Source organism: Haematobia irritans, chromosome 2 (genome assembly GCF_050003625.1).
Source record: "Haematobia irritans isolate KBUSLIRL chromosome 2, ASM5000362v1, whole genome shotgun sequence".
NCBI classification, from domain to species: Eukaryota; Metazoa; Arthropoda; class Insecta; order Diptera; family Muscidae; genus Haematobia; species Haematobia irritans.
Genome location: NC_134398.1, coordinates 68,281,992 through 68,295,791, shown reverse-complemented (window position 1 = coordinate 68,295,791; position 13,800 = coordinate 68,281,992). Strand labels below are relative to the sequence as shown.

The 13,800-nt window shown below is 34.6% G+C and overlaps 1 protein-coding gene and 1 long non-coding RNA gene across 4 annotated transcripts in view; both read left to right on the top strand.

The window, feature by feature from the left end:
- Positions 1-13,800, top strand: part of LOC142225414 (phospholipid-transporting ATPase VD) — a 171,004-nt gene that overhangs the window by 76,061 nt on the left and 81,143 nt on the right. For all 3 annotated transcript variants that reach the window (XM_075295160.1, XM_075295158.1, XM_075295159.1), the window contains exons 4-6: positions 11,881-12,060; positions 12,129-12,253; positions 12,318-13,003. In XM_075295160.1, coding sequence (XP_075151275.1) covers positions 11,881-12,060; positions 12,129-12,253; positions 12,318-13,003 — 991 coding nt within the window. The remainder of the gene's footprint in view (positions 1-11,880; positions 12,061-12,128; positions 12,254-12,317; positions 13,004-13,800) is intronic.
- Positions 4,386-5,019, top strand: LOC142227644 (uncharacterized). The gene is made up of 2 exons (XR_012719940.1): positions 4,386-4,672; positions 4,763-5,019. It is a non-coding gene; the product is annotated as an uncharacterized LOC142227644 (long non-coding RNA).

The window sequence follows — 13,800 nt, the reverse complement described above, 5'->3', positions numbered from 1 at the left end:
AAGCTGAACTTTAAGCTTAATATTGAAGAAAGGGTGATGAAAGCAACGGTAGCTTTATACTCGTGCAAAAAGGCAATAGGGAAAAAGTGGGGACTAAAACCAAAAATTGTATATTGGCTATACACGACAGTGGTTAGACCTATAATGCTATATGGTGTTGTAGTCTGGTGGCCGGCACTTCACCAGCCGACAAGTTTAGACAAAGTTCAGCGTATGGCGTGCTTTTGTATCTCAGGTGCGTTCTGCAAGACAGGAACAAACTCCCTTAATGTCATACTGCATCTATTGCCTTTAGACATTTTGGCCAAACAGTCAGCTGCAACAACGGCTGAGGTCGGAAAAAAGTTACGGTCACAGTTCGGTCCTCAAAATAATGCCAGATGTGCCTAACGTAGTGGATTACACTTTGGCGAGTCCACTTTTCGACAAAAAGTTTGAGACTCTAATTCCCAACAGTGAGGCGTGGTGTACACGGACCCCGGGGAATAAAAGATATATAGATTTCTACACTGATGGCTCCAAATTGGATGGCCAAGTGGTTTTGGAATATATTCTAAAGATCTGGAACTTCGAAACGCGAAAAGATTACCTGATCACTGTAGTGTTTTTCAGGCTGAAATATTAGCATTAAGAGAAGTGGTGAATTGGCTGAGAAGTAATGCTCCACGCAATATTGGCATTAATATATACTCAGACAGTCAACCTGCAATAAAACCCTTGGACTCTGTGTTCCTCAACTCGAAAACGGCCATCGACTGCCGCAAATCTCTCAATGAGATGGCTGAGCAGCACAATATTCACCTAATATGGGTGCTTGGCCACAGGAACATACCTGGGAACTGCGAAGCAGATGAGCTAGCAAGGCTAGGAACTACCTTACATATTCCAGGGGAACTAGAATCTGTTGGTGTGCCTCTGGCTACCTGCAAGCTCTTCCTGCGTGAGAAGGCTGTCATGATGGCAAATGTTCGATGGGAGAATTGTAAGGGTTGTAACGACACCAAGCAAATATGGCCCCATTTAAACTTAAACCGCACACTAGATATGCTAGTGTTCTCGAGACGCCAGATTTCACTCCTGATATCTGCTATAACGGGTCGCTGCCTGATAGGCGATTTTGCAAAAACTATTGGTGCGAAGTATAATGACTGTTGTATGAGCTGTCATGATGCGGAGGAAAAGGAATCAATAAAACACCTCTTGTGTGAGTGTCCTGCATTTTGTGTAAGGCGTAAGCAAATTTTAGGGGCATATAGCTTCAGATTACTGGCGGACCTGGAAAACGTTAACTTAAGCAGTCTGCTAATGTTTTTGGAACAATCTGGTTGGTTCAACAGAAGAAAATAATCGAGAAGGTTCAACGGTTAAAACTAGAAGTGCCCATATGTAATAGGTACTTTTAGTTAATGTGGTATCACAATGGACTGAATAGTCTAAGTGAGCCTGAATCTTAATCGGGCTGCCACTTTAACCTAACCTAACCTACAGCTTTTCTACCATTTGTTACAATTTGTCTCTAAACTTCGAAGGCATTGAACTACAAACCATTTGTTCCAACCGCTTTTAAATCGTTGGAGTCATTCTAGATGATCTAATGGTTGATTTCTAGTTCCTTTTTTCCCATTTTTTTTTTGTAATTGTTGAAGATTAGTCACTTTATCTCTTACCAATTTCCATTTTTTAAATTTATATTTCAGTTGTTCGATTAATAAAGTCTAAAAAACTTCTTAAAAAATTAATCACTAAACTCGTGGCTGGTAAATTTAACGTCGACATTAAGCGACGATATTGGCGACAAAAAGCGACACCAGGAATACCGATTTTCGTCGATATCACAATATATCTACGAACGGAATACCAACTAGTGGCGACAGACGAAAGGCGACGGCGAGGGCGACTTCAGGAATAAGGGTGCATATTTCCGCCAAATGTTAGGAAAGCTGATTGGAATAGGTATAGGGAATCGTTCAATATGATGATACCGGAAATACCAAAGACAAATATCAGCACTGTGCAAGATATCGAACACGCAGTGGAGAGGATTACTAAGGCCTTCAACATCTCACTGAAAGCTGCATGCCCAAGAGGGAAGCCAAGGGGGAAAATCGACCGCCATGGTGGTGGTGTTGCCAGATGATGGTTGCCGAAATCCGGGACATTGCGTCGTACATTCTGGGATGTGTCGGGACAAGCGAAAACAGTCACATTTTTCGAAAATAGTTGCCCATATTTTATCACTTGGTATTTCTTTTGGTAAATTTGCATAAACGTGATGTCTTAGTCGTTATTGTCTGCAGACTTTCAAATTCCTAAATATGTTGGAGCCTCTGAAACTTTTTTCCAAGATGGCTTCGATGATTTTAGATCAAACGTCGAAATTTTTAGAAATGTTTCTTAAAAGTCGAAAGCTTAAACTCATATTTACTGGCATATTACTTTCGGTTATGGCAAACAAACTTTAGCTCTGACGTGACAATCGCTGTTTTTTTTGTAGTGCCTTTCGATACTGGGAATTTGGATATCGCCATGGACATGGATTTGGGTATATTTGGCCACAGTTGACGATTGTTATATTGTCACTAAGGAGTCTATGGTAGTGATGGGGATAAAATCGAACTTTAACATGTTGGCAAGGAATACAGACTTGAATAGAATTGGACACTAACCGTGAACTGATTATTATAATTTGTACAAATACATATTTGCGTATATTTTTTACATTTACTGCTTAAGTGACAGCTGATGATTCGAAAGACTGTGATCGTAATTTGATTTGTTTCTGTAAGTGATGAGTTTGAATGAAATGGTACAAAATCTGACAGACATACATTTAAAAAGTTTGAAAATCCAAAACCAAAAATATTTTTGAAAGCGATCTAATTTCAAATGGGAAAAATTAGAACCTATGTCTTGAGTAATTGAAATTCCGGGATTTTTGGCAAATTTTAGGAAAGTTTCGAGGCACTTCCTAAATTCCGGGACAATCCAGGCGAATTCCGGACATCTGGCAAGCCTACATGGTGGTCTACGGAGTTAGGTAATGTGAGGAAAACGTGCAGGAAGCTTTTTAACAAAGCAAAGTCCATCAGAGCTCCGGAGGATTGGGACGCTTACAAGAAGAATATGAGAGGATACAAGCGAGAACTGAGAAAGGCTCAGCATAACTCTTGGAATGATTACTGCAGCAGTATTGGGAATACCTCCAGACTACGGAAGGTACTATAATCCACTAACTCCGCTCCAGGTTTCATTAAAACCTCCATTGTGCAATTGGACAACGTCCAGTGAGGAGACGTTGGAGGTACTATTGGACACACATTTTCCTGGAAATCAGGCGTTTGAACCATGTTCTGGCGATGCCACAGCGGCTCAGCGGTCATTTCCTATCGAAAAATTGTATCGGAATCTAGAATAAAATCCCCCGGACCTTATAAAATTACTCCGGCGGAGTTACAAGCAGAGACTGACAGAATTATCCCCTGGCTGTCGGCGATATATACAGGATGTATCAACTTAGCATATATTCCAGGAAAGTGGAGGGAAACAAAAGTCGTTTTCATACCTAAATCGGGAAAAGCCTCTCACTCGAGTGCGAAGGATTTCCGACCAATCCTCATTCCTACTTAAGACTCTGGAGAGGATGATAGATATTTATCTTAGAACTAGCGTCGATTCAAGTTTGCTCAAAAATATATTTAGTATTTTATGAAGCATTTCCATTGAATTTTAATCTTGACACTGAGGTCATGTCGAAACTTCTGCTAGATGATGGACAACTTTTGGGTGAAAAGTCGTTTTCACTCAATTAATTTCCAATATTGAATGCCTTACAAAAATCACCTTCTTTATATTAAAAGTTTATAAATAATCTTTATTTTTTCGGTTACTATATTCCAATTCATAATTTGGTAAAATTTTAAACCAAAAAGTGCACTTATTTATTCTCTTTGGTACCATTTAAAAATTTAAGTTTTCATCCCTGTTAGGTACTCTTTTTGTGCTCTTTTTATGCATCACAACAAATATTACTCCAACGCGATTCAATAAATGGTAAAAGTAAACTGAACATACGTAAATGTCACACTACGAGATTTTCCTACGCAGGTATTTTCTAATTAAATAGTGTTTTACTTTATATATTAGAGTCGAAGAAGAGCACGCCGATGTTGCTTCTTCACTTTGTACTCTGTTCTAAATGTAAACAAACTTCTTTCAATAACATTTTTCACAAAACACCAAAAAATGACTTATAAAGTATTGTAAGAAAATAAGCTTGAGTTGAGTTTTATGTTAATGTTATGAACCTTTTTGTTATGTTTAAATGAATTATATGTCAATAAATTGGAATTAAATGTTTTTATTTTATTTGAAAAAGTGTGCTCTTTTTGCCCCTTCAAAATCTGGCATCCCTAGCCGCAAATCTCAACGAGATGACTAAGCAGTATAATATTCATAAACGTAGAAAGGCCTCTGGGGAGACCCCCCGGAATTTGAAAACCTAGGGCCTTTTCGGAAACGCAGTGTTGCGCTGCAACTGCTGCGCATCACATTCATAATTTCAACATCCGGCAACACTGCAAGCGTCATATGTTCTAAAATGCAACAATGTAGCATATGTTGCGCAAACGTAGTAAAAAACACGCAGTATAAAAATGGCTGATGCAGAGAACGAGTAAGTATTAAAATTTTCAATTTATTTTTGTTTTTTATATATTATATTATATGTTTATAATATTTTTATTATATTTTTATAATTTTTTAGGGTAGAGGTTGATTCCAAGACAACTAAATTAATAGTAAGAGCACGTTTGGATATGGAGGGCGACTTTGCGTCAGGCCGAAAAAAAATCAGTGTTATGGAGCAAAGTGGTCGACAAAATTAAGGAAAATAAACCTGATTTCACGCTCACGAAGGAGCAGACAAATAGGAAATTTATAAATATGCAAACGACCTATAAAAGAATAAAAAAGAGAAACAAGGAGACTGGAAGAAACGCTACTAAATGGGAGTTTCGCTTTTTATACTTTCGCTTTTATACTTTAGATATCTTTTTTTCTGTAAATAACATAGATTTGACCCATTTGAAGAGTCATCTAATTCACAAATAAAATTTATTATATACTTTTCCATTTGTGGTGTTTTTGCGTTCTAAATTGCAAACAAAATATGCAACAAAAAAGCAGCTGCAACAGCTGATCGGCAACAGCTGCGCAACAAAATCAATGTTGCGCAGCAGTTGCAGCGCAACACTGCGTTTCCGAAAAGGCCCCTATTTACGATTTTACATTTTTATAAAAATTAAACAAGTACATACAACCGCACAAAGTTCCGCTAAAGACTTTCATGCCCAATCGAATTACTTTAGTTGTGGTAGCAGTTGCCGATGGCAATGTTTGAAGTCTGATATTTATGACTTCAAATGAAATTACACAGATAAAAATAAGTTTGAGAACCAATAACTTTTGTTGGAAAACCAATAACAAAATTTGTTAATTTTCCTGCAACAAACTAATTTGTACTTTTAATAACCATTATTACAAAAAAGTTGTTAGCAATCGTTACCATGAGAAGGCAACAAATAATTTGTGTTCTCAATAACATAATTTGTAAGTAATTTGTTGAGCAAAATATTTGATGTTGAACGTTACGTTTAATCCTAAACAAATATTTTTGAATTTGAATGAAAAAATTTGTGTGTGGTTTGTTGGAGTCTATCAATGACCTGTAACAAATTTGTTGGTGTATTGACAAAAAATTAAATTGAAATTGGCAGAAATATTGCACCAAAATTGCAAAATTGGCGGAACAATTTTGGAGATATTTTGTTAAGTACACACAGAGAAGGAACGACCAAAATGCTATTGTTGGACGGGGAACATGTAACATTTTTGTGTTGAAAATCCTATACTCAGTTTTGTAAATGTATGACGATTTTATATTTGAGTAGTCCAGGGTCTAGCAAGCATTTTGACAACTTTTTGCCCAGTTATATATTATAGTTAATTAGAATTGTAATAACTCTAATCCCGATATTAATATGGTTTTATTAATTATCTCATACAACAAACACATTTAAGGAACTACCAAATTGAAAAATATAAATTTTTCACAGACATTTATAAATGCTATCTGTATTCTCTGATGAATGAGCTCTTTGCTTGTTATCACACACGTCCATGTACTCATCCTCATTTTGTTCTAACGGTGTTCTTCGCATACTTCTTTTAGCATTCGTAAATATTCTCAGCGATGTGCGCGTAACCAGTCTTGTATTTTTATACCCTGCTCCACACTGTGGAACAGGGTATTATAAGTTAGTGCATATGTTTGCAACACCCAGAAGGAGACGAGATAGACACATGGTGTCTTTGGCAAAAATGCTCAGGGTGGGCTCCTGAGTCGATATAGCCAACTGAGATATTTATTGAAATCGGTTCAGATTTAGATATAGCTCCCATATATATCTTTCGCCCGATATGGACTAATACGGTCCCAGAAGCCAGAGTTTTACCCCAATTTGGTTGAAATTTTGCACAGGGAGTAGAATTAGCATTGTAGCTATGCGTGCAAAATTTGGTTGAAATCGGTTCAGATTTAGATATAGCTCCAATATATAGCTTTCGGCCGATTTACACTCATATGACCACAGAGGCCAATTTTTTGGTCCGATTTATTTGAAATTTTGCACAGGGAGTAGAATTAGCATTATAGCTATGCGTGCCAAATTTGGTTGAAATCGGTTCAGATTTAGATATAGCTCCCATATATATGTCAAGCATCTACAAACACATTTGAACAACAAATGCCTCATATTCAATATACAAATTTGTTGAGCATCAGCAGATTTTACCTACAAATTAAGTTGTTAATATTTATTTGCAGTTATTTTTTTGTGTGTATGATTTAGTTGAATAACTAAAGCTCCTTTATTATTTTGTTTAGTCTGATTTAGTCAACTTAATTCAAAAAATAGAAATTGATATTAAAACTATTCTTTCATAAATAATCTTAAGTGGTGCAAAGTTGGCGGAGAAGCGATGAATGTAATATGAAATTGTCATAGAACGAATGTCCACCGTTTCAACAGCCGTTGCAATGAATTTGCATCACTTCTTAAGGTGTGATCCGAATTCAGTGTTTTGAATGTGAATTAAAAAATTTTGTTATATTTCCCCAAATAAATAATTTTTATATTTTGTATGGTTTTTAATGCATTAACGCTTGTTTGAAACGTTTTCCCTAGAATATTTTCAAAAATTCTATAATGGATTTAACATTTTTGTGGCAAAATTTGTTAACCAACATGTTACCGAACATGTTTCTCACTTGAAAGAAAATCGCAAGTACCATTCATCTACAAATCACAGCGTTAGGATAAGACAAATATAGTTCCATATTTCTTTCATTATCATTTTGCTAGGAAAACATATCCATATTTTCCAAAAAGAATAAGACTCAATAAAATACTTACTTACTTAGAATGCCTCTGGCTATCTGTAAGCTCTTACTGCGTCAGAAGGCTGTTATGATGGCAAATGTTCGATGGGAGAATTCCAAGGGTTGCAACGGCACCAAGCAAATATGGCCCATTTAAACTTAAACCGCACACTATATATGCTAGTGTTCTCAAGACGTCAGATACACTCCTGATATCTGCTACAACGGGTCGCTGCCTGATAGGCGATTTTGCATAAACTATTGGCGCGAAGTATAATGACTATTGCATGAGCTGCATTGATGCGGAGGAGAAGAAATCAATTAAACACCTCTTGTGTGAGTGTCCTCCATTTTTTATAAGGCTTAAGCAAATTACACATAGATTACAGATTGGTTGTGATAAACGAATTTATTGCCAACCTCATTTTGGAGGTTGTAGCAACTGCCTGTTGGCAGTTGTGTCACCTGACTAATTCGGTCGACTCAATCGAATTATGGGAGATGAAACTAATACAATATGGTATTGATTGTGTTAACCTATGGAATTGGTCGTTACTACCTTCTTCATTCGGTTGCATTACCCAACCTAAATAGCACCCACAACCGAATTGCAAATTAATGTTTTTCCGAAAAATATTCTATTTTATTTAGATATATTTATTTTAGATTGATAGAGTATAAATGAAAGTAGTATATATCTATGTATTACTTTAAATGAAAATAAACGATTCCTTTAAACATTTAAGTATCCGCTCATGTAGCCTACAGCAGGATTGTCGAATGAAATGGCAACGGAGATTGAACCACTGGTAACTTGGAATCCATCAGTATTTTTTACCTGACTCGTGGAATTGGGTATCTAAAACCATTATAGATTTAATACATTACTGTATTACAGTCGTCAACGCACAGAGAAATAAATGTTACTCACGACCAAGGACCTACATACATTAGTTAAATTATCGCTTTAAAACATATTTTGATATCTATAAAAAGAGAACCCATACCGACCATGTTCAGCGCACCAGATTTCAAACTGGTGCAATTAAATGTCCAGTCTGGAGAGAAATTGCGGTGAAAATTGCAGCAATTTTATCATAAAAATTTACCTTTAATATGTTACCAAAATTATGCCCCTTTTATAGCCAAATCTTGATCATTGACTCGTTTTAATAAAAAATCTCTTCTAGTAATTCCCCTAAAATATTTAAATAATGTAGTAAACTGAACTCAAGTCGATGATTTGACAGTGGCATAGGAAAAGAGATATGTTTGTTTCGAATTTATTTCGGCATAAGCCGGCTATCATACAAAACCTTTTTTCGGAAGGTTCAAGTGTGGTTCATTGTTGGGTTTAATGAACTGCCTGAATTTATTCTGATAAGTGGTTGATAGTTTTGCTGCAAGTAGAGGATGCTGATGAGGAATGTGGTAATTCCGAAACGTTCGTCCATCCAACCATTTTGCAGTCTATAGGGCTTTGCCCAAATAAATTTGACAAACATTCTTTTCCTCTGTTGTTTAAGCTACACTTGTAGTTTAGTCAATGTAATGTTTTAAGCTGCAATAAAAAAACAACAACAAAATTGTATTTCTATAGAAAACTTTTTTTCTAAAAATTTTATTTCTATTTAATATAGAAACTTATTTATAGAAACCAAAATTTTATTTCTATAGAGATTTAATCTACCAAAACATTAAGTATTCTACTAATCTACCAAACAGAAAAAAGCTTATAGAACCATTTTTGTTTTGTAAAGTTTGTTTGTTTGTTTAGGGAAAGTAGGGAACTTTTATTCCTTGTAGGGTAAACCGAAAAATTTCCCTGGCAACACTATCTATAGCTCCTAATAACAAAGCACCCATAAACATGAACCCCTTTATTAAATCTTAAATATGGTACTGCGGTTTATCTCCCAAACCTATATCAATGTTACCCCACAAAAGCTTATGTTTACTAATTCAGTAGGGGTGGTTTAGGGTATGATATAGTCGGCCCCGCACGACTTTCTACTTTTAATTTTAATTTAACATTTAAGTTTGATTTTGTTTTGTTTTTTTTTTTTGTTTTGTTCTTTTACCTTTCTGTATGGATTACTTTTTACGAAACCTTTTTTGGGAAACATTTTGTTTACTGTATTTAGATTTGAGTAATGGTAAACCTGTACGCTAGAGGAATTTTTGTTCTACACTGTTAGAAAAATATGTTCTCCATATGTTCCGATATAAACAAAATGTGTTTCGGGCAGTATTTTTTAAACACAATATATTTAAGTGCAAAAATGTAATGTTCCTAAACTAGCATTAAATGTTTGGGACACATATGTTATGTTAATATGTTAGAATGCATTATGTTTGGGATATGAATGTTTCATAAAAATAATATGTGTGAATGTAAACATATATAAATTTAAAAATTTCGAGTAACCATATATATGTTGTGCTATTTTATTCAGAGAGCGACAGAGAGATAGAGTGAGAGAGATAGAGTATAGAGAAAGAAATAGAGATGGAAACCGGGAAGGTTGACGAAAGATATCAACATAGCACAGCGAGAGAATCAAAAGTGAGCACTTTCTGTGAAAATGCCTGTATATTGTTTCGGAAAACTGTTTTATGAGTTCATTTGTTTTGACTATGCGCTTGGCATGTTAATAAGGCTTCGCCAAAAATTTGATATGCTTAAGTCTAAATATTATTTAATGTGAATATTAAAATGAGTATTCGGAATAAAGAGAATAGACATTTGAAAAAAAAACAGCATGTGTTTTTGCCTTGAGAGTAGTATTTTTATGTATGTGTGGACATGTGTTTTGTTTATCATTTTAGCATTATGGGCAAAACTTTTTTTCTTGGTTCGTCAAAAGAAATCGGAACGTACGACGAGTAAGTCGAAATATTCAGACAAAGGATAAAAAAAAAACGGGAAAGTATATGTATATAAAGGGATCTTCATAAAAAAAGAAATGGCACTACACTCTTTTTAGAGTTGGTGAAGTAAAATAAAAAAAGGGGGAAGCAGTGAAAAATTACACAGTAAAATATATAAAATCAAAGGTTAGTTCCTCTTTATTAATAAGTAGTCCAAGAGGAGTTGCGGACACTTTCAAAAAAAAAAAGCGGGCATTAAGTTCGTGTTTGCCGCTAATTTTTTTTTTTTTAATTTTTAGCGGAAAAACTCGAATCTCTAAAAGCATAATTTCTTCGAACATTTCTAACTTTTATACCAAAAACATTTTTCTTTTTACAAAATTGTTATTTTTGCAATAAAAAACAATATTCAGTACATTTTGTTTATATCAAACACTGTTCTTTTCTGACTGTAAATCTTTAATAACCTACATTTCGAAGTTTCATTGTAAAAAATTAATATAGTAATAGGTAATGTGGAACATCTTTTCGGAATTTTTGGAATATATGTAAAAATAAATGCAAAAAAAATTATGGTGTTCAGTCGGAGCAGAGATTGAACCCACGACCCTTTGCATGCAAGGCGGACATGTTAACCATTGCTCCACGTGACCAACAAATGTATGTTTCTGTTCAATAATGTTTTGTTTGCATCGGCTCGTGGGCACCGCAAACTATGCTATGCGTCCACGCGAAAGGTAAAATTTCAAAAATTTATAAAATTTAACAATTTCTTCAACATTGTTTGTATTACAGAAAAAGGTGCTAGAAACTAAAAAATCTCGTGGAAGTGAGAAAGATGTGATGGAATATGCAAATAGGGAGAAATATATATTTTTTTGAGCACAATCTTCTTTGGCAGAAATTTCTTCCAAGCATATATAATAATAATGTTTCGGCAATATCCAATAATATGTGTGCTTTCTGCAAAATATGTATACAATACAATAATATTAATTGTAGTGTATATAAGTAAAGGTTTAAATAAAACACTTTGTTTCACTGAGGTCGAAAAGCGAGTTAAAAGAAAATTAATTAAAAGAGCTACCTGTAAAGAACATTTTTGGGAGGACATTTTTAAATGTGCTTTTAAAGTTGTGGCTCTAGAACAATTTCCATTTTGTTTGCTGGGTAATAACAGGTTTAATCAATAAATAAGAGGTAAAGTCAAGGTGATTAATGAAGTAGTGTGTCACCGCATTTCAGGGGTATTATTAAAAGGGAGAATATTTGTTGTCTTGTGGGCAAATTATTGAAACTTTTGCCAAAATTGGTTGCCTCATATATATGTAAATTGCATATTGAATCTTATTGCTGGTGATTTCTTCTTGTGAGAAATATCTTAAAAAGAAAGGTCATAGCACTTGTATAACAATTATGTGAGGTTATATTGACAGCTTGTTATTTCAGGCGAACACCCTATAACACATTGTCGTTTTCAGCTTTTAGCGTGGAACTTATCAAATTTCACTCTTCAAAAGAGCATCTCTTTCCTGCCATTGGAGAAATACTAAAAGATTTAATAATTTTAGGTTGTTCGTGGCTTTACTGATAAACAATCAATATTTATGCCGAATAAATTCGTGAGTCGAGTGGAAGCAGATGCCCCTACAACGAAATTATATAGATTTCATGGAGCTTTAATCCATCCTTCTGGTGAACGAGTGCCAATATCTACAGAATGTTTACTTTTACGGGAGAGCAGGCTTAAGGTAAATTTATTATGATTTTAATATTAATATAACATTATTCATGTAATTACCATTATGAAACACAACAGAACACAGATTACATTGAGGGAATTGTGGTATATGCTGGACATGAGACAAAGTCTATGCTTAACAATAGTGGCCCACGTTATAAACGTTCCCAGGTGGAACAACAAATGAACATTGATGTTATCTGGTAAATAAAACACACGTTCCATTCGCTTCCTCGTGATTTAATTTCTTTGTTATTTTCTTTTCAGGTGTGTTATTATATTGTTAATCTTATGTGTGGTTGGTGCTATCGGTTGCAAAATGTGGCTTAGTTCTTTTGAACACTTCCCTGTACCTTATTTACCATTCGACGTAAATCCTGACTACGAAGGTCTTTTAATTTTTTGGACCTATATTATAATACTGCAAGTGATGATACCGCTTTCGCTGTACGTCACCATAGAACTATGTAAAATTTTACAAGTTTATCATATACATAACAATATGGACTTGTTCGATAATGACACCAATAAGAAAACTGAATGCAGAGCAATGAATATCACCGAGGAGTTGGGTCAAGTACAGCATATTTTCTCTGATAAAACCGGAACTTTGACCGAAAATAAAATGCTGTTTCGTCGATGTGCTGTTAATGGAATAGACTATAATCATCCACCATCGGAGTTGGAAAAGGCATATTCAAAACCTGGATCTCCAGCACCGCCCTTAGTTGCCAACGCATCGTTGCTTAGTGATATGACAAGTTCAGGATCATCAGGACAGTATTTGACTCAGAATTCTCAACGCATTCAAGAATTTTTAGTTGTTCTGGCCATATGCAATACAGTAATAGTTAGTGCGACACCACATCGCGATCTCATGAATGCAAGTGGTATAATAGAAGTTCAAAGTAATAATGCATCTTTGGTTGGAGATTCTTCTGTGACCCTTAAAGGTAAGAGTAGTAATTCATATATAATATACATACTTAAAACGTATTTTATATTGAACATATAATGGGATGTTTTTCTAGACATAGAATTAAAATAGTGTGCTGAAAAGTGATTGTGGGGAGAATTTTTTTCGTTTAATATCTCAATTTATTGTAGATATTATTATTCTTTTTGAATATACGTAATCACAATTGCGTAAGGTGGGGTGCTGTGATGAATAATTTCACTCCTCACTGTCGCTCCCTTAAAGATCGAAGTACATCGGCTACGTCGTCATTCTCAGAATCATTACTCACCACAAAATCGCCCGGTACACCCTTAAAAAAATAGCTTCTGTAACATATACCTCAAACACATTTTGCTTCAAGCATATATATTTTCAGGATTGGTCCAAACAAAATATTGTTTGTATTTTTCAAACATATTATGTTTCACCTTAGGGTATACACTGGTACAAAAAATTTTAATGAAATTTTCTTTGTGTGGATATATTTTAAAGGCGCCAATTGGTTACTTCCATTATTTTACTTGCAGCATACTCTCTAGGTCTCTCTTTCTAAACACATATATGTTTATACGCTATTTCTAAATTAATATATAAGCATATTATATTTAAAAACATTTTATGTCCCAAACATAATATGTTCTAACATATTAACATATATGTCCCAAACATGTTATGCTAGTTTATGAACATTATATGCTTGCACTTAAAAATATTGTATATAAAAATTTGAGTTCCAAACTTTTCACCCGCTTTTAAGGCCGTCTTTAATTGACGGTGGAATCTTTCGATCAT